This window comes from Rhinolophus sinicus, linkage group LG16 (assembly GCF_036562045.2).
Source record: "Rhinolophus sinicus isolate RSC01 linkage group LG16, ASM3656204v1, whole genome shotgun sequence".
In the NCBI taxonomy this organism is placed as follows: domain Eukaryota; kingdom Metazoa; phylum Chordata; class Mammalia; order Chiroptera; family Rhinolophidae; genus Rhinolophus; species Rhinolophus sinicus.
Genome location: NC_133765.1, coordinates 27,227,493 through 27,247,822, shown reverse-complemented (window position 1 = coordinate 27,247,822; position 20,330 = coordinate 27,227,493). Strand labels below are relative to the sequence as shown.

At 42.9% G+C, this 20,330-nt stretch overlaps 1 protein-coding gene and 1 long non-coding RNA gene across 6 annotated transcripts in view; one reads left to right on the top strand and one right to left on the bottom strand.

Annotated features, from left to right (window-relative positions):
* Positions 1 to 20,330, bottom strand: part of LOC141569253 (uncharacterized) — a 295,225-nt gene that overhangs the window by 142,099 nt on the left and 132,796 nt on the right. The gene's annotated exons all lie outside the window — the stretch shown is intronic.
* Positions 1 to 20,330, top strand: part of CCDC60 (coiled-coil domain containing 60) — a 126,729-nt gene that overhangs the window by 50,072 nt on the left and 56,327 nt on the right. For both annotated transcript variants that reach the window (XM_074321731.1, XM_019753964.2), the window contains exon 2: positions 9,502 to 9,581. In XM_074321731.1, coding sequence (XP_074177832.1) covers positions 9,502 to 9,581 — 80 coding nt within the window. The remainder of the gene's footprint in view (positions 1 to 9,501; positions 9,582 to 20,330) is intronic.

Here is a 20,330-nt window from a genome sequence, read left to right as displayed (position 1 = left end):
TTCACTTGGATTTTGCAAAGATGGCCAACTTCATCTTCTTTCAGGGAGAGAGAAAAGGAACTGAAGCCACATGGGGACTTAACCCCTAGCTCACATATGCTTCCCACCAGGATACTGACAATATGAAAAGGGATTGACTTTCTTGGATCACAACTTGTTTCATTTCTCTAGGATGAACTGCCAAATAGTTTGTTTCATTTTCAGGAAAGGAAGTAAAATTATGGTGTAATAAGCAACGGAGGGAGCCCTTCAGTCAACTAGACTGGCTGAACTGATTCAGCTGGGTGACCTCAAGCAAGTTATTTCATTAATCTGAGTGTCAGGTTCCTCAGTCACTTTAACTTTGGGGGTCATCATGAGGACTCAGTGAGAAAAGGCAGGTAAAGTGCCCAGCATGGAAGTGGCAATTGTGTGTCATGATGCTGCTTTTCCTTGCTGGGACCATGGCAGACATTGCTAATCAGTCAAATAACTCTTTTCTGATGAGATGAGACTGCAGGGAGCTCCAGAGAGCCACTGCTACTAATGGGTAGCCTAGCACATTTCCAGACACATGGAAGGTGCTGAAAATGTAGGCACTATTATAGTTGTTAAACAGAAGTACCGTTGGTAAGGTTGTTGTTACATCCTGGGGCCGGTGTTACACCCTGAACCTCCTCCAAGACTCTGAACAGCAGCCCATATGGAGTCCCATTGGCTACTGGTGCCCAATAGCTGGACTGCTGGCCTCTCATATCTAGTCTTTCAAAACAGTTTATGAGTTTATGAGATGAATGTATTTCATTAAAGTTTCACTCTCTCTCTCTTTCTCTCTCTCTCTCTTTTAAACTGGGTGGATAGCACATTCGCTGCTGGCATGCCAACTCAATCCCAGAGATAATGGGGGCTCATTGAGGTTGGTAGCCAATTTCCATTTCAATCAAAGTGAGAAAGGTGTGAAATCAGGACTTGATTGAAAGCTATGGCGTCTAGCGCCACCTACTGTTACATTGCTGCATCGCCACCATTGCTGACTCAGGGTTGTGGGTGGCCTTAATCCGCCCTTAATGAGTTTATTTGGGAATAATTTTGTAATCTCACTCACATTACATTTTTTATGTACAATTTATGATTCAATTTCATAAAACTCCATATATTCATGATACAGTGACAATGATAGAACCATTTCCTTGGTACGTTTGCTTCACAAAGCCCTGTGTACTAAGCACGACTCTTAGTTCCGTCGCAACTCTTAGATGAAGACGGGGCAGGTGGTAGGTGCGACCCCTGAGGTACAGAGAAGGTGACTGACCTGGTGTCACACAACTAGCGGAACGAGGAGCTGGGACTCTGAGTCCACATCCTACTGTCCCCCTGCATCTGTCACTCCTCCACCCCTGGCTCTCACCTTGTCAAGCCCCTCAAAGCACAATTCCCACTCCAACAGTGCCAGTGCCTAATGTAGATTTCACTGGAAGTTGCATGGAAGAGATGGCAGGGAGGGTTACACTGCATCCCATGGAAGAAAAACCTATAAAACAGTCCTTTAAACTTGCACTCCCCCCACCCCCCCGGATGCCAGCTCCTCCCTCCCCTGGCCCCAAGGCTCCCTCCATAATACATGACTGTCTTTATTAACTGGAACCATTCATCCTCTCTCTGTGCTCCTCCAGTATCCATCTTTCATCCTCATCTTCCTTCTCAGCAAACCAATCACCCGCCTTAGAAAACAGAGAGGATTTAAGACACAAATGATGGAATGACATCTTTCCCTCTGACATGACGCATTGGAAAAGACTGTATTTTCAGGGAGACTTAATGGCTGAGGACCCAAGTTTTAGATACAAGGAGACTGGATGTGTCAGTCAGAAACAGGAGAAACAGGACCAATAGGATGCATGCAGGCAATAGGGATAGATAGATGAAGAGATGTATTATAAAAAATTGGTTCATGCAATTGTGCCAGGCTGACAAGTGCCAAGCTCGGCCGTTGGCAGACTGGAACAGGGAAAGCTAGTAGGGTAGCTCCAGTCTGAGTCTGAAGGCCTAAGAACCAGGAGAGCTGATGGTGTGGGTTCTAGTTTGAAAGCCTGCAGGCTTAAGACCCAGGAATAGTCAATGTTTCAGTTCAGGGAAAAAAACGGATGTCCCAGCTCAAAGGCAGTCAGGCAAGAGAAGCTCCATCTCACTTGGGACAGGTCAGCCTTTTGCTCTCTTCAGGCTTTTAACTGACGGGACGAGTCCCGCCCACGTTAGGAAGGGCATCCTGCTTTACTTAGTCTATCAATTTACATGTTAAATTCATCCAACAACATCCTCAGAGAAACACTGCATGTGAATGAGGTCACTCCTTCCAGGTTATCCCTATATAGGTAGGTACCTGCCTTATATACACAACTTATGACCAAAACACACACACACACACACACACACACACACACACACACACACACACACACACACACACACCCTTCACTCTCTCCAAAGGAAGTGCCCATCATCCCCATAAAACCACCAAAAGCTTAAATATCGGCGTGCAAGCTAAGCAAGATCTCTTTGATCCTACCTACTCTCTGCCTACCTCGTTCTTTGTAGCTTCTCCATAATAAGTCTGAAACTCATTCGTCCTGTTCTTTGCTCTTCTCACATGGCACGTGGTCCCCCCTCCTCCCCTATCACCCCCCCCCCCGCCCGTGGAACACCCCAGCTGTTCTCCTGACGTCTGTATCAGCCCAAGCACATTTAGCAGGAATTCATTTCCATCTTAATCTGATTCTAGGAAGTAGATCATATTTTAAGAAATAACAAAGACGGGTTTGGAACATTCTCTTACAAAAGACAAGAGAACAACAGATATTTAAAAGATTGGCTTTCTGGCCATAACCTTCAACAAATCATTCTGATTTTCTGTCATATGAAAATTTGTATGACAGAATTTAGCAAAATCCAGTGGGCAAGCTTTGGAGGTAACATCTATAAATTCATAACTAGCAACTTCTATCCCTTATTTAACCCCCACTATGCAAAATGGAAAGGCAGGGGCAGACAAAGTAGTGGATAAGAACACATGCTTTGATGTCACTTGAACTTGAGTTCAGATCCAGATTCTTCCACTTAATAGCATGTCATTTTCACCTTGTGAAGCCTCAGCTTGCTCCTCTATATAATGGGAATAACAGTATGGCAGGGTCTAAATGGAATCCTGTAGTTCAAAGAAGAGCAATTCAGGATCGTGTCTGGCATGGAGGTGAGCAATAACATGGTTGGTAGACACCCTTAGCTGTGTTGCACAGATGTGGAAATAGACTCCGGGAAGGTACGTAACTCACCCAAGATTACCGAACGTCTAAGTGACAGAGCCAGAACTCCAACCTGGGTCTGTCAGACGACAAAGCTCTTTCCATTCATTCCTGCCACCTCCCACTTCTGAGCTGTCACATTAAACCAAACCACTTCCAAAGCTACTATGTAAACAGTCCCAGCACATGAATAGTAAATGTGCATATACCTGCCCAAACAATCACCCCCACCCCATCCTCACTATGAGTCTGTGCTCTCACCTTCCCACACACATTTATCAGCTTTTAGCCTGACACATTACAGAACATCACACAACATTTCTCACAGTCCTGCTCTCAAAGACCCATTTACAGATCAACCAGAGAAAGGACACGTGTTGCACGAAAAAGACAGGGCAGAGATTGGACTTTATTTCCCAGGAAACCAAAAAATGGAGGCATCCCCCCCACTCTGCAAAGCAATGGAAAAGTGGAAAGCTCACAGAGCCAATGGTACTCCCAAGGGAAGCAAGAACAATTAACTAGGACGGCTTTTAGGAATCTGGGCTGGGAGTAGTCACAGAAAACAAGACAAAGGATATCCAAAGAGATGGTGCTGGGGTTATACTTGGCTTTTATTTTCTCCCCCCGCCCTTTTTTTTATCTTTTCCTAATTTTCTACAATGTTCATTAGTTTCAAAACCAGAATACAATCTTAAATGGAGAGTTGAATTGCAAATGTGTTACCTACCGTGTTTCCCTGAAAATAAGACCTACCCCGAAAAGAAACCCAGTTAAGATCGTCCGCCAGATGGATGCATTTAGTACGTTATGACAATGTTCCAGAAGATGACATGACTGTATTTGAATAAACGTAGATTGGTGTACATGAAAAAATAAGACATTCCCTGAAAATACGCCCTAATGCATCTTTTGGAGAAAAATTAATATAAGACTCGTTCTTATTTTCGGGGAAACATGGTAAGTAGCGAGATGTATTAATCAGTGTCAGTGGGGAGGAAATATTTAGCACCAGTTTGTTTATTAACGATAAGGCCCTATAGGGTGTGGGACACAGAACACATAGTGTGATGCAAGAGGAAGTGGTCTGCAAAGATAAGGAATATGCAATACCTCCCAAGGGAAAGAAACTGGGAGAAGTAGGAGGGTTCTGGATTCCCTAGAAATATAGGGGTTTTGATTACGATTCAGAGGGAGAAGGAGAGGGAGAGGGAGAGAGAGAGAGAAAGAGAAAGAATGATCCCAATTCTGGATAAGCCTCTAAATCACGGAAAATTCTGGGAATCTCAGGCTTAGGATCAAAAGATAAGGAATATATAAAGTTACCATCAGCAAAGGCGTCCTTGATTAAAGGGAGAACCAGCTTAGTAGTTCAAAAGTAGCTGGTCAGTGCCTGAAGCCAACGCATTTATAGAAGCTATAACCATAATCATTTGTTTTTGACCCTCTTTCCATTTCCTGCTCCCCACAGGGGGCTGATCCTTGCAAACTACATTTCCCAGGTGCCCTTGCCAGCTGGCTTCCAGGTGGGTTCAGCCAATAGGAGACGCAGCAGGAAATCACAGAGTGAGAGAAAGAAAGAGAAGCCAGGGCATTTCTCCCTCTCCTCTCTCTCAGCTCTGGTGGCACCTCCAACTGAAACCAGCTGTCTACTCCATGAGTCCAACTTCTGCCAAGGTGGCTCAATTCCAGAGCTTGTGAGGACCACTTCATCCCTTAGTCCCACCAGCCCTGGAGGTGGTAGAAGCTTCCTTTTTGCTAATCTCTAGCTTTTCTTTGTCATCCCCTACTTGGCTTTTTAGCTCTTTCAACCTTTGTAACTGCTCCCCTATATTAAATCGCCTCTATTGAACTACCCGGCATGAGCTCTGTTTTCCTGCCTAGACCCTGCATGACACAGTGTATTACAGTAAACTATTAACTTACATGATTCCAGACATTTAGATTCTCCATTTAAACCAGCATTGAAATCTTACATTTTGCTTATACTGGTAAAATTAGCCAGAATTGCTTTACAAACATGAAAAACCCTATTATTTTATTAGACAAGCAATATATGCAAATTATTTTAAAATTAGGAAGAGATAACCAAATTAAAAATTGCTGTTTACATATAATTCAAGCACCCTGAGATAATATTGCTATTGACAATTTGTTATATTTGCTTCCAGCCTATAATATAATTATACATATTCCCTGCCATATATCAATATTTTAAAATATACCTTGTTTCAGATGATATAAAGTTTTAGAAATTATGAATATAAATTTTAAAACTCTCTATAATCTAAGTTCTTTATATTTTATAACATGCATTTTAACTTGAAATTGTATTTCTTTCCATATCAATAAGTATACATCTATAGCGACATTAAATAATTGCACCAAATTCAAATGCATCGTATGCCTCTGTCTAGATAGACCGTGACTTATCCCCCCAACTGTCTATTGCTGGACATTGAGATGTTTTTCACTGTTATTCACATTTGCTATTATAAACATCCTCATGGGTAAGTCTTTTCATCCTTGTTGTATAATTTCCTTGGCCAGAAATGGAATTGCTGGGGTAAAAGGAAATGTATTTTTCAGGCTGGTCATACATATGGTGAAATTGCCATCCAACAAGTTTGTAGAGATAGTGATTCTTGGGTGCTTTGTAAACTTTTAATTGTGTTAATGTCACGTGGTGTTTGTAAATGTCCTGACAACCAGAACTCCCTCATTCAATGCCAGTTGTCACCACTGGCTTATTATAATTGTAATTAAACAACGGTCACAATGAAAGTGGTTTCCTGAGAATCTACTGCAATGCTGACATAATTGCAGGGTTTGTGGGGAGAATCTTGTCCTGCTCAAGCTCTGTGTCAAGTTGAGGGCACAATTTGGCTTTGCTGCTGTAAACTGTTCAGCACCAATTCCGGTCAATACAAATGTACTCTTTTATCGTAGTGTGAATCCTGCTGTATAGACAACTATCGCCATGTGGGATCTGGGGGGAGAGAGGGAATGCTTGAAATGTAGACAGTAGCATAGCTGCTGAGGAGGCTGTAACTTGAGACATTTAGGAGAGTGACAGGGTACTGGACTGTGACCTTAAGCAGGGTTTCAATCATGGATTTCATATTGTCTGGCAGGGAAATGTGAGTGTGTTTGTTTTTCCTGTGTTCTTAAGTATATTTAATTCACAGTGTCTTTTAAGAAAGTGACTTTGGTCCTGAAGGAAAGAATTAATGGGGTGCTCAAAAAAAATAGAGGGATGAGATAGAGAGGCCACCTTGATTTCAAATGTTTGATCTCAAAATGGTCAGTCTCGATGCTTTCACTGCAGGATGCACCAGAATGGAGGTCATCTGAACTTGATGCCCCAAAAGGGGAAGTGGTGGGGAAAGAGGAGTAGTTACAATAATTCTTGGTCGGCTGACTGCCGTGGCACACCCCAGGGAGGGACATATCTCAGAGAGAAATCTTGTGATTGCAGGAAAAAGAAAAGCCAGTTCGAATTGGTTTAAATAATAAAGGAAATGTGATGAAAAGTCTAGGTCCTTAGTGAAGCTTGATTAGTTCAGCAAGGCAGCATGGGACAAGTTTTTCTTTGACTCTCCTTTCTGCTTTCCCCCACACCTTCTTCAGCTGGAAAATGGCTCCCCTCCTGGGCACAAAATGGCAGCTACCAACTCCCATGAATGTCTGCTCCTCTGTTCGTAGTCAGTGAGGAAATAGAACTTCCTTGCCTGTGCTTCCTTAGAAGATCTAGGAATCATGCTTCCTAGAAGCCCCAGGAAAATGTCTGCTTGCATCTTATTAGCCCAAACTGGATCCCACGACCATCCCCAGACCAGTCACTGTGAAGGGGGATGGGCTCGGCCATTGGGGACCACCCGCTGCCAGTATCATGAGTATCTTAATGGTGCAAGAAAGTGTAACCAGGGACCTGGTATCGAGAGGGAGGGTGAAGGGATAATGGGGGAGGGAGAAAAGCAAATGTCTATTATGTAGAAGTGTTTTCAAGTTCTCCTGAAAATCCTTACATTCCTCCTTGGAGGTCTGTCTCTCCACCCACTTCACCCGTCCCTCAAGACAAAAATGATAGATCTGCCATCAATTTTCAGCCCAAGGGTTGAAACCCTTTAGTGTACTGAGATGAGCAAGACAGGTTCCCTGCAAGTCATTCTTAATAATAGCTAAAGAGATCAAGTTTAGAAATGATTTCCCTGTTTTATAGCCAGTTGAGCTTCTTCCAGGCTAGCCCAGATTCTTTTGTTTTGCGTCCTATTACTTAAGTTAGTGGGTGAGAAGAAGCTGCAATGATGGGGAATGACCACCGACTCCCAGCCTGCTCCTGAGCTGCCTTGCCCAGAACATGTGCTGGGGGAGCCAGGAGGAAAATGGCTGAGAATCAGACCGGCCAGGACCAGTCCCTTCACTCCACGGCAGACTCCACATTCCATCCCACTGCCCAAGCACAGATGTCACTCGCCTTTGATCCAGCCACACGCCTTACCTCCCATGTTCCATTTCAAAGGCGCAGAGAGGCAGGCATCCAAGCCCAACTTCATTTCAGAGAAAGTGCGTGGTGGTGGCTGCTGGGGAAACACCACGCCTCCTCCTCGCACGTGTCTGTCCATATTATGATTTCTGTTCACGAGTGTCTGACCCGTCCTCACTCTGCCTTCTTTCCTCAGAGTTAACCCAACCCTACCTACCACTCCTGAGACGGGGCTTCCAATCAGCCTTAGTCAAACTTCACTTGGCCGTTGAAATTTTTTAATTGTTTCTCTTTGTTTATTATATATCTGATGAATACTTATTGCAAGGTAATAGGAAATTCACATAAACAAAGAAAAATAAATAAAATTTGCCATGATCCCACCCCCGGAGAGAATCACTGCCCTTGGAGGTATGGCTTCCCATATCTCTTGATATGTGTACATCCACATAGATCATTAAAAAACAAAACAGAATCATCTGATACATATTACTTTGTGACATGTCTTCTTACTCAAATATATGTGTGTGTGTGTATATATATATATATATATATATATATATATACTTACATCATTATATTGTCATTGCATTGAATTGCTGCACAGTATTCTATTGTTTTGCTGCATCATAAGTGTTTAAGATGTATAGGCGGTTTCCAAGAGTTTGCTCTTAAATCAGCATCCTAGTGAAGAATTTGTTGGTGAACCTCTGTGCCCACACAGGCATACTCCCACAGGACGCTTGACAACAGAAGAATTGTTCGTTCCAAGGGCACACACACGTGTACAGCATTGACTGTACAGCATTGACTGACGAACTGCCCTTCAGAACAGGCATCACAATGTACCTCCCTCCAGCTGCACCTGAATGCATTCATTTTCCCGTAATTTCTTGGCCTTTCCTTTTATTAAAAAAAAAAAAAAAGAAAAAGAAAAAACTCCTAATGTTGTAGGAATTTAATTTCAAGACAGGATAATCCAGATAATAGCCTTGTTATTGTTCCACCAAACTGATGGCTGAGAAAAGTGACTTTCATATTAAAATACAGTTCATTTAACTCTCTTCTTTATGTTGACCTGGTATCGACTTCTGAGTAATGAGTTTAAGTCTTGGGAGGTTTCATCTATGGCTGGGCAAGGCAAATGAATATAGTGAATACAGGAAGGGGAAGGAAAAACCCAGGAACAATTACCTGGATAATTCACTCATAAAATCCCGCTATGGGGCCAGCGAGGGGGGAAAGTACAGTTGCATCTTTACATTGACGAGCTTCGGCTCTCCTAATCAGCCACCTATGCTGCCAACACTGATTATTAACATTTAATTCTTTGCTTTACGTTGAATATAATGCTAATCACAGAAGACTCCATTTTCCAATGCTTGTTGTAAGTCAGAAATTTGGCAATTAGTTTAATTATCACAAGGTAGGAATTATTCCCCTGGTCTGCTGAAGCAACGGAGGCCCAGAGAGGTTGAGTAATTGGTCCAAGGTCACACAGCCAGTCACCAGACAGAACCAGGATCAGAGCGGAGGTCTGCCTGTCTCCAAAGCCCTTGCTATTTCCACCACACCAACAGTCCCCCTTTGGTATAAAGGATGCTGTGCTGCCTAGAACCACCCCCACCCCCAACCTGATCACACATCTCAGATAAACGCAGGAGCCGCCTGCAGCCTGGTTCCACTTGTAACAGGTGCACTAACACTCTTTTCTTTCCCTTCTTGGCTTCCCTTCAGGTCCCAGAGAAGCCAAAAAACAGCATCAAGTATATGGACAGGGAAATAATAAACCTCAAAAAGGACCTTTCACGAAGCCGGTGAGTAAGGCCCGCATGGAATAACCCATGGACGACCTGACAGGGCTTAGCAGGCTATGGGGTGGTGCCTACAATCCTTGCCAAGCCCCACTGGCAGCCGCCCAACCCCAAACATTAAGCAGAAGACTTACAGGAGGGTAACCCTGTAAGGATCCACTTCCTGGTTGGACTTTTCAGAGTACCTGTATCAGACTTACAGCCCCATTCATGCACACACCAGTCCCCGGCCTAGAATTCCCTCTGCTTTCCTACCTGGACCTGAATCCAACTCAACAGAGTTCCCATATACCCCAGAAAAACCTCCCATCTTTCCTCCAGGGCTTACAGCATGGGAGCAGAGAGTCAGCTAGACTCGGTCTCAGATACTGGCCTGCGACCTGCTGGCTCGTGACACTGGAGGTGTTCCTTAACTTCCCTGAGTCACTGTTTCCTTACCAGTAAAACGAATATAATATGAGGCTGTTAGAAGGGCTGGGTGAAATAACGCACATAAAGTGCCCCTGATACAGCCTTGAATACAGTGCCATATATATCCATCCCGCCCCACCTTCCTCCATGATAATATGAGCAAATTCAGGTCTAGGACCATATTTTATTTATCCCTGTGGGGCAAGATGAGACTTGTTTTCCTCTCCCCTTAACTATTTCTTGAGACCTGGAATGATCCAAGGTGGGATCGTAAATGGGGCTCTTGGCAAAGCAACTCAAGGCAGAGTAAGTGATGGAGACTCGTTTAGCACAGCACATACCAGGATGTGCTAAGGGGGGGATGCAGGCAGCACGGATGCCTGTTTGTCTTATGTGTCTCCCACTCTGAGCCACATTGCAGCGAGACGTTTCCTTCCTTCACCTCCATCACCTACAAGTTCCTCCTTCTCCTCTGCTCACCTGCGTCTCCACCCTTGCCCAGTCCAGCAGCACAACTGGATGGAACTGGATGACTGAGCCCAAGAGGAGGCAGGAAGGTGTGGGCATTGAAGGTGGGGCAAAGGAAAGGGGTGAAAGGGACCAAGGGAGTGGTCAAGACAGGGCCGCACTGACCGCAGGTGGGATGGCTGTGACGGCCCTCGGAAGTGACGGCCCTGGACATCCACTATCTAGCAGAAACGTAAGGTAAGAGCCACGCATGTCATTTAAGATATTTGAGTAGCCACACTAAAAGCAGTATAAAGAAACTGGGGAAAACAATTCTAATAATACATTTTAACCCAATATACCCATTATCATCATGTAATCAATATAAAAAGTATGAATGATACTTTATATTCTGTTTTGAATACATGATGAAAAGTGATGAAAAATGATGAATGATGAAAAATCCAGCTTATATTTTGCCCTTAGAGCACATATCTGTTCGGACCAACCACATTTCAAGTGCTCAATAGGTGTCATGCCCTGAATTGTATTCCTTCCAAAATCCTTACATGGAAGCCCTAACCCACAAGGTGACTGTATGTGAAGATAGGACCATGAAAGAGGTATTTCAGGTTAAATGAGGTCATAAGGGTGGGGCCCTAACCCAACAGGACTAGTGTCCCTACACAAAGAGGAAGAGGTGAAAGACCCTGTGAGGACACAGCAAGAAGGTGCCATCTACAAGCCAAGGAGAGAGGCCACAGGAGAAACCACCCCTGCCAACTCTTTGATCTTGGACTTCCAGCCTCCAGAACTACAAGAAAATCAATGTTTGTTGTTGAAGCCCCCAAGTCTGTGTAATTCTGTTTTGACAGCCTGAGAAGACTAATATAATAGTCAGTGTTGGGACAATCCTACAAAGTATGTCCCCAGCTCAATGGGGCTGATGAAGCTCAGTCTCAGAGTCTCACATGGAGCCACGTTCCCAGGGGAAATCACCTCTCCAAAACATGCCAATCCCATGGCCCCATTTCCTGATATGAAATGAGGCAAATTATTAGCAAAAAAAAAAAAAAAAAAAAAAAAGTTGTCTTTTCCACTTCCTGTTTTTTCAAATCTGCTTCACCTCCTATTAGAATCTAGCCCGCCTTGAGCCCAACACCTTGACTATCTCCTAGACTTTTATTTAATACTTCGGCCCTCTTATAATTCAATTGCACCATCCCTGGTTTCATGGCCAATTTAACATGATGCTAAAAAGAATAAAACTTGAACTGCTTTCCTCTTCACCCGTTCCTCCAGATGTTTGGTGGCAATAAGCAGCTCGCTATGCCTTTACATGCCCGATTTCTCATAGCGCAAGGTGACAATGGGGCGTCTGCACAGGCCCAGTTCTTTGACTGGGCTGCCTGTGGAAGCCAAACACATATCTTCCTCCCAAGCTGCCAGTGCTTTTTTACTGGGAGTGTTTTAAGGAAAATAAACATCTCTGCAAAAACTGAAAACAACAGAAAAGTTGAACCTGAAGCCGTGATTTACCCATGGTAATGTTTACTTAGGTGGAGACAATTACAAAGAAACAGTGATGAATTAATCTCCCTCCCCCAGTAAGCCCAGCAGGGTACAGATTTGCAAGTGTTTATGGGGTCTGAGACTTTGCTCTCTAGCTACAGCTGATAAACGGTTGAAGCAAGGCAGTTAGAAATAACACAGGTGGATTTGGGCAAAGGAAGGAGCTTTTTTTTTTTTTTTTGTATGGGGTTAGACATTTCTTGGTCCTCCTCAGTTTTCTGTGCTCATCGTTTTCTTCAACAAATATTTATTGAGTGCCAGGTATCGCCAGGTGTACACCAGGTATCACTGTACTAGAGACACAGCCGTGAACAAAACAGACAAGATTCCTGTGAATGAGAGACAGTGATGCGTATTATATAATAGGGCAAAGGCCACAAACAACAAGTAAATATGCAGGATTTGGAGGCGTGTTGGCCGCATACTGGGATGAATATGACACAAGGTCATGTACATATATAGCACAGTGATGGGGAGACAGCTGCTACTTGAGCTAGAGTGGTCCGAGGAGGCAGTTCTGTAGAGGGGATCCTGGACCTGATACCTGAGTGGTGAGAAAGAACCATTCACACAAAGATATGGTGGGGGGCATATTTCAGAGGACAACAGGTGGATGGGGACCAAAGTGGGAACAAGATGGAAATGCTGCAGAAACAGAAAGAAGGCCAGTGTCGCTGGAGCAGAGTGAGAGAGGGTGAGAGAAGCAACCGATGAAATTAGAGAGATAAAGGCTGGGTCACACAAGGCCTAGGGTCTCATAGGCCATGGTGAAAAGTTGGGGTTTTAGTCTAGGTGCAATGAGAACCCATCAGAGGGCTCTGAACAAGGGAAGGATATGGTCTGATTTTTAAAACAACACCCCATCTGCTGCATGGAGACCAATTGGAAGACTACGGTTAAGGGATGACGATGGCTTGGACAGGCAAAGAGCAGCGAACTGGAGATAAATGGATGGAGTCAGGGTACATTTGGAGCCGCAGGACTTACTAGTGGATTGGATGAGACAAGGGGAAAGGCAGGATGAGTGTGCTACAATGACTTGTTTTTATCTCTGCCTCCCTCACTAGGACATAAAAGCTGTCATAGCCTAGAGTATACTATGTCCACTGTCATGGTCCCCGAGTGTTTACTGATGGGATGAATTAATTCTCTTGTCCATCCCTAGAACTTAGCAGTTAAAAATAAAGGGGGAGGCCTGTATATTAACTTAGTAGAGGAAGTGAGTCAAGGAGATGCTTTCTACATAAAGTTGTGGGATAAATCAGCTGATGAGATGGTTAGTCCATTGCTATTTCCATCGGGCCTTTTAGATGAACTCACTGACCTCTCCCTCTTCCACTGCCATTCAAGCAGGCGTGTCCGCTCTGGTTTATTGGTGAATGGCCTGTGGCTGGAAGGAGAAGGTACTAACATAATCCTAAAACAGAGCCAGCCTGTCCTGTGACTCCTCAGAGTCTAGCTCAGTGCTTGTCCTACAGCAGGCACTCAATAAATATGTGCTGAATCTTATATGTGCATAACATCTTTAAAATCTTCCCTGCGGCAAGCAGGGAAGGTCTTGTTGGTCCATTTCTCAGATGAGAAAACTGAGACTCAGAAGTTCAGAGATTCACCTGAAGTCATTGTATCAGTTAGCTATTGTCACATAACAAAGCACCTCAAAAACTCGGTGACTTACAATAATAAGCATGTGTTAGTGACTACAAGTCTACAGTGCAGTTGGGAGTTTCTCTGGTCTCAGCTGGGCATCCTTGAGCATTTGTAATCAGCTGAGGTTTGGGGAAGTGATTTTGCTGATGTTGGTTGGGGCTCCCTCGTACATTCGGAGGACAGCTGGCCAAAGGCAAGTCTAGGACGGCCTTGGCCCAAACCACGTGTTCTCTCATTCTCAAGCAGGTTAACTAGGGCTGTTCTCATGGTGGCAGGATTTTGAGAGAGAATGCAAGTGTGTGAGACCTTTTGAGCTTTAGGCTAGGAACTGACAAAACATCACTTCCCCCATATTCTTGGAGCCAAAGTGAGTCACAAATCCAACTCAGATTAGAGGTGGGGAAATAGACTCCACTTTTTGATGGGAAGAGCTGCAAAGTCACATTGCAGAAGGGTAGAGGATGGGGGTCATTTTTTTCAATCTGCCATAGTCAGATAGCCAATTCGGAACCAGCCTTTGAGACATGAGTTAGTATTACTAGATAGATAGATAGATAGATAGATAGATAGATAGATAGATAGATAGATAGATACACACACAATCACTCTTGAGAATGTAAAATGGAAACCGAATCAAGAATCGAGCAGGTAGCAGTGAGAGCAGGAGTTTCAAGCCAATTAGGAAGGGAGGCCAGGGGGCCATGGAGAGCCGTGTGGAAGCCAAAGGGAAAAGGGAAAAATGATGATGGGTGAGCGGATGCTATAAGTAAAGACGGAGAAGAAACCAAATGGGAGGTTTGAGGAGAACAGAACAAGCACAAAAGAAGAAAGTCCTTGAGTAATCAATGCCAGTATTCAACCTGAAGATTTTCGGACTCCTGCTACTGTGGTTCCTAAAGCTAGCTCCTGGAGAAAAGCTCTAGTTGCTCTCTGTATGAGGTTCTGATCTTGGATTCCCATGAGATTTGTTCCTAGCCTCTATGTGAGGACATGTACTCTTACAATAAACCCCTCTTGATCGGGCTAGCGTGCCAACCAAGGAGCCTGACTAAAATGATGTCTTAGTTCACAAAGATAGAGAAATCAAGAGGAAATATGATGCTTTTATCATCTCACACCATTTCTTAGGCTGTTTTATGAATTAATGGCATTTTATAAGGAACATTCACTTTGAGGTATGGTCTGTGCCTGAGCTAGGAGGTAGAGTGAGCTTCTCCCAACAAGAGATGAAACTGATAATTTAATAAAAGGTCCAGGATGATAGATGTATATGTGCCCCAAATCCTCTGTCCTGTGCCCAAAGCAGACATTACTAATGGATCACAGCACTCTTTCCGTTTGAACCCAGACTTGATCTAAAAAAATCCTCTAAACTAGAAGACCCTGGATTCAAATTTAAGCATCAAAATATCTTGAAGCCTTGAGCCTTTCGTTACAGAGCGGTTTGCACAAAACTTTGTTTTCTGAGATTCTTTCCCGGATGACAGGCAGTGTGCTCACTCTTACAGCCAGGCTTGGAGGGCTCACGTAGCATAGCTGAAGGCTTTGGAGTCAGCTCTGGGTTCAAATCCCAACGTTACCAGTTAACAGCAGGGTGGCCATGGAGCAAATCACTTCACTTCTGTAGACCTCAGTTGCTTTATGTGTGGTATGGGATATAACATACTAGGTTATTAATAAATGCCTGTTGAATGAATGAATGCATGCATGCTTCAGAATTCCTCTGGTATTTCTAGGCATCAGGCTGAGGGGACAGGAGGAAAGGTGACTAGATGTCTCCTTGAAAAGATCACGTGGCCAGGCTGAGCCAGGAGGGGACCTAGCTCAGAGCAGTAATCACAGGCCTGCCTTCTGTCCAATGAGCCCTGCAGGCTTTGAGCCTCACTGCTTAGGTTCAAATCCCAGCTCCTGCACTTACAAGCCACAGAGGGATGAACAAGCTGCCTCATTTCTCTGATCCCCAAAGTGGGGATTGCAAAAACACTTTCTCCCTCTCACAGGGCTGTTGTGAAGATTAAATGAGTTAATGCATACAAAGCACTTAGAACGGTGCCTGGAACGGATACATGGTAAGGGCTCAATAATTAGTCGCTGTGTGTATGACATCATTCATGTTCCCCAAGTGACTATAACTATTTTACTGATGTGAGGATGATCTCATCATGGATTGGTCTCTGTCCCCAACCATGGGGCTACAGCCAGCATATCACACCCGAACCCCAATCTGAACCCTACAAGGTCATGTTTTCAGCACAACTGGAGCAAACAGGATGGGAGGGAAAAGTCAGGATAGATAGCTCCTAAGTGGAGACTGCAAATGCAGCTGTTAGTACAGGATTTCCATATTCATTTTAAATCTCTTCCTATTGGGGTTGTTCAACAAGCCATTACTCTAATGGATGTAGCCACAGGCTGGACAATAAAGCACTAATCCACCACTTAGCGTACAGGCCGCCTGCATTAAGCCCTGCAATTTTGCTTAACTTTTTATTGAAATATAACATAATACAGGAAAGCACACAAGTCATTAAGCACACAGCTCAATAGATTTTCACAGAATGAACACACCCACGTAACCCACACCCACATCAAAAAGGGAACATTACCAAGCCCCCCCCCGAAAACCTCCTCACCTCACCTCCCCGTCACTACCCCACCCCAAAGAAAATCACTCTCCTGATTTTGAAGATTTAGTTTCTCCTGTTTTGAACTTTACATACGTGAAATTTTGCAGTTGGCCATCTTCGAGTATCTGGGTTTTTCCACTCAACATGTTTCTAAGCTATCCACACTGCCTCACGCAGTTGGGGTTCTTCTCTCTGTTTCTCTACAGTTTCCATTGCTAGAACACAGTGCAACATATCTACCTAGTGCTGACGGACATTTGGGTTGTTTCCACTTGGGGGCTGTTATAAACAGAGCTGCTGTGAGCATTTTTTTACATGTGTTTTGCTGAATCTATGCATGCACTTCTGTTGGGAATATACCTAAAAATGAACCTGTTGCTTCATAGAGTTCACATATGCGCATCTTTAACAGACACTACCAAACAGTTTCCCAAGCCCTGTATTTTAAAGGACTTTTTAAAAATACACAAATAAAACAATCTTGGAAAACTACAAAATATAGATAAGTAGAGATAAATAAATAATAGAACCACACACAATTACATCACCCAAGAATAATCCTTATTCATATTTTTGGCATATCAACTTTCAATAATTTTCTATATATACATGTGTATTTTTTCATTTTAAAAAAAAAACCCATTCTGCATATACCATTTGGTAACCTGATTTTTATTTAACAATAGATTATACATGTCTTCCATGTCTATAAATACACAGCCACAACTTCATTTCTTAAACTTTTTAGAGTGAAAATGTTCAAATATCTATAAAAGCAGACAGAATAATATAATTAACCTTTATGCGCCCATTACTCAGATCAATGATTATCAACTCATAGCCAATCTTATTTCGTTTATATATCACCCTCCTCCCGTTATTTTGAAGCATTTATCATTTTATCTGTAAATACCAGCGGTACCAAAAAATGTATATACGTGACTTGTATTCATCCTTTGTTATCGGTATATATTGAGTATTACAATTTTAATACAGTTTTTCCTTTCTTAAAATGTGTATGCATTTTTGTACCCTCTGTCTTTAAACAACTATCTAGAGAAGAGCTCTTTCTAAAACTGTTACCACAGTAATATTATCACATCTAAAACAATTGCAATAATTCTTTAATATCAAATATCCACTCAAGCATAACAACCATCTTCATGGTTGTGTAATATTCCATTGTAAGAATGTATTATAGCATGATTTATCTAACCAATCTCCTAGCATGATTTATCTAACCAATCTCCTATCATTGGACTTCTTGGTTGTTTTCAATTTGTTCTCCTGTTATATAAACAATACTGAGATGGACATCTTCGGAGTTACATCATTATATACTTCAGTTCCTGAAGATAAATTCCTAAGGTATGTAGCTTTAAAGTTTTCAACTGCTAACTGAAGTCCTCTAGATTTACATTGTGTTTCAGTTGCTGAAAAGTAGCAAGTTCATAAATGCTTAAAACAAAACGAACTTTTCTCATAAGCAATGAAAGAAAAGCAAGAAATAGGGTGTGGGAGGTTGAAAGTACTTCAGACATGACTTTTGCTCTTTCCACTTTGGCACAGTCACCATCAGCAAATAAGCAGTTTCTGGAAAGCAAGACGAAAACACAAAGGTTTCATGATATTACACCCCTCTAAATGTACTAGCAACGTCCAGCTGAGCCACAGACAGAGCCAGCCGGCCTCAGCGAGACCATTTCCCATCCCCAGGATCCCTCATGTAAAATCTTTGTCCTACTCAGCACTTCCTTTAATCCCAGCCCCTCCGTAACTGATTATTTTCATGGTTTCCACTCAGATGAGCCATTGCTGATGGTTAGAATCCATTCACCTTTTTCAGGTCAGGTGAAGACTTTTTCCCGAACTTTGACCACATCTTGGTCTCATTCTTCCCCATAATATTAACTGACATTTTAGGGTCATGATTTCATTTAAAAGTAAAATGAGATAAACATTAAAAAGCCAGAAACCCTGCAAGTTCACCAAGCTCATCTCAGAACATCTGCACAAGGCTTAGGAGCAGTACTCGGGATGCTAGACCGAAAATCATCTTGCAGCCCACTGTGAGGAAAGGGCCACTCTGTCGCTTGTCCAACCCACGACCCACATGAGTACGAAGCAATAATAATGCAATGGCAGGCAGTTTAAACCCTAGTATTCCAAAATTAATGCTTGGAAATATATTTCAACAGGTATTAATGTCCTCATGCCTCTATTCCAAAAGTACCAAGGAACAAAGAATCATCTTTAAAACCAGTTTCCCAGTCACCTACCCCTCACCTGCTCTAACATACTGACAGACAGTAAGATATATCATGGCTTTTGGAACCAGCCTGAATCTTGGCTCTACCACCAACAAGCTGTTTCAATATGGGCAAGGTACCTAATCTCTCTGAGTCTCTTTGCCCTCGTCTGTAAAATGAGGATAATAATAAAATCTACCTCACAGGGAAGTTAGAATTAAATGAGTTAAGACGCGCACAGCTGGCACTTGGATTATGTCAGTGTTAAACACACAAATACAACCAGAACAGCCAGTGTTTATACCTCATCTCAACTGCCCGACCATGCCACTGGGATTCTGTCCACTCTTTAGGGGAGATTTCCTTATTACCTTGTTCCTGTCTGATTGGAAAATCAGACGCTAGAAAGTACACAGCTAAGGAGCTTAGGATGCTATACTTTGTCGTTTGCCTTGAGAGACAAAGCACTAAGTACTTTTCAGACATTGTTTTCAAGATAACAGTAGTTAATAACTGGAAAGCATTCAGAATAGTTGCCACAGTAAGTGTTGGCTCTTATTATTAGTGTTTTTCTTATTATTAATACTATTGGACATAGAGTCAACAGCTTGACTCAATGGGAAAAGCCTGGATAAGAGCTGAACCAACCTATGTCCTTCTTCCCAACCCACAATCCTATCAACTGAGGGGAAAATGAGCAACTACATCATAAAGACCATTTCTTTAGTAACATGAACGAGGCTACACACTCAAATCACACCTTTTATTTTTCCAGTTAGCTACATGAGCCATCACATGAATTACTCGCAAGAAGTCTAGTGTCTCTCTCTAGGAGTTTCACCTCCCCTTTAACTGTCCAATGAACAGAAGGTTTATTGGTTACCTTCCGTACTCAGGGAAAGAAGAAGTTGTCCCTGTGTGCTCCAATGGCAATGCTTCTCACTGCCACAAGGTGTCGCTGTAGAGAACAGATCCTTCAAGATCATACTGGCCTTTCTTCACTGACATCTCACTGATCCACACCATTATAGGTCTCAAAACCCATAAGGTTTGATGAGACGCCTTCTCTCAGACCATCGGGCTACCTGCATAAGGGAGGTTACCTTTAGGGGCTCCAGGATGCCCCATTTCTGCTCAATATGAGAGAAGCCGCCCTAGTGTCTACCCAAAGTGGTTTTCAGACGCTTTTCTTGCTGAAAAGCTTACAGGGAGATCACAATTCTTTTTCTATGAGGCACTCAGGTATATTACAAATAGGACCATTTGTGACAACATGGATGGATCTTGAGATTATAATGCTAAACAAAATAAGTCAGACTGAAAAAGCAGAGAACCATATGATTTCACTGATATGAGGTATATAAACCAAAAACAACAAAAGAACAAGACAAACAAATGAGAAACAAAAACTCATAGACACAGACAATAGTTTAGTGGCTACCAGAGGGTAAGGGGGGAGAGGGGTGGGAGATGAGGGTAAAGGGGATCAAATATATGGTGATGGAAGGAGAACTGACTCTGGGTGGTGAACACACAATGGGATTTATAGATGATGTAATACAGAATTGTACACCCGAAATCTATGTAACTTTACTAACAATTGTCACCCCAATAAACGTTAATTTAAAAAATAAATAGATAATTGCCATCCTACAAAATAATAATAATAATAAGAAGAATTCCAATAGGTGGACGATAATGTGGAGTGACATGTTTCCCCAAAGTCAGGCTGCACCACAGCCACCCCTTTCCATCCCCCACTGGACTAGAGGGACCTCCTAGAAACGTGGCTGGAC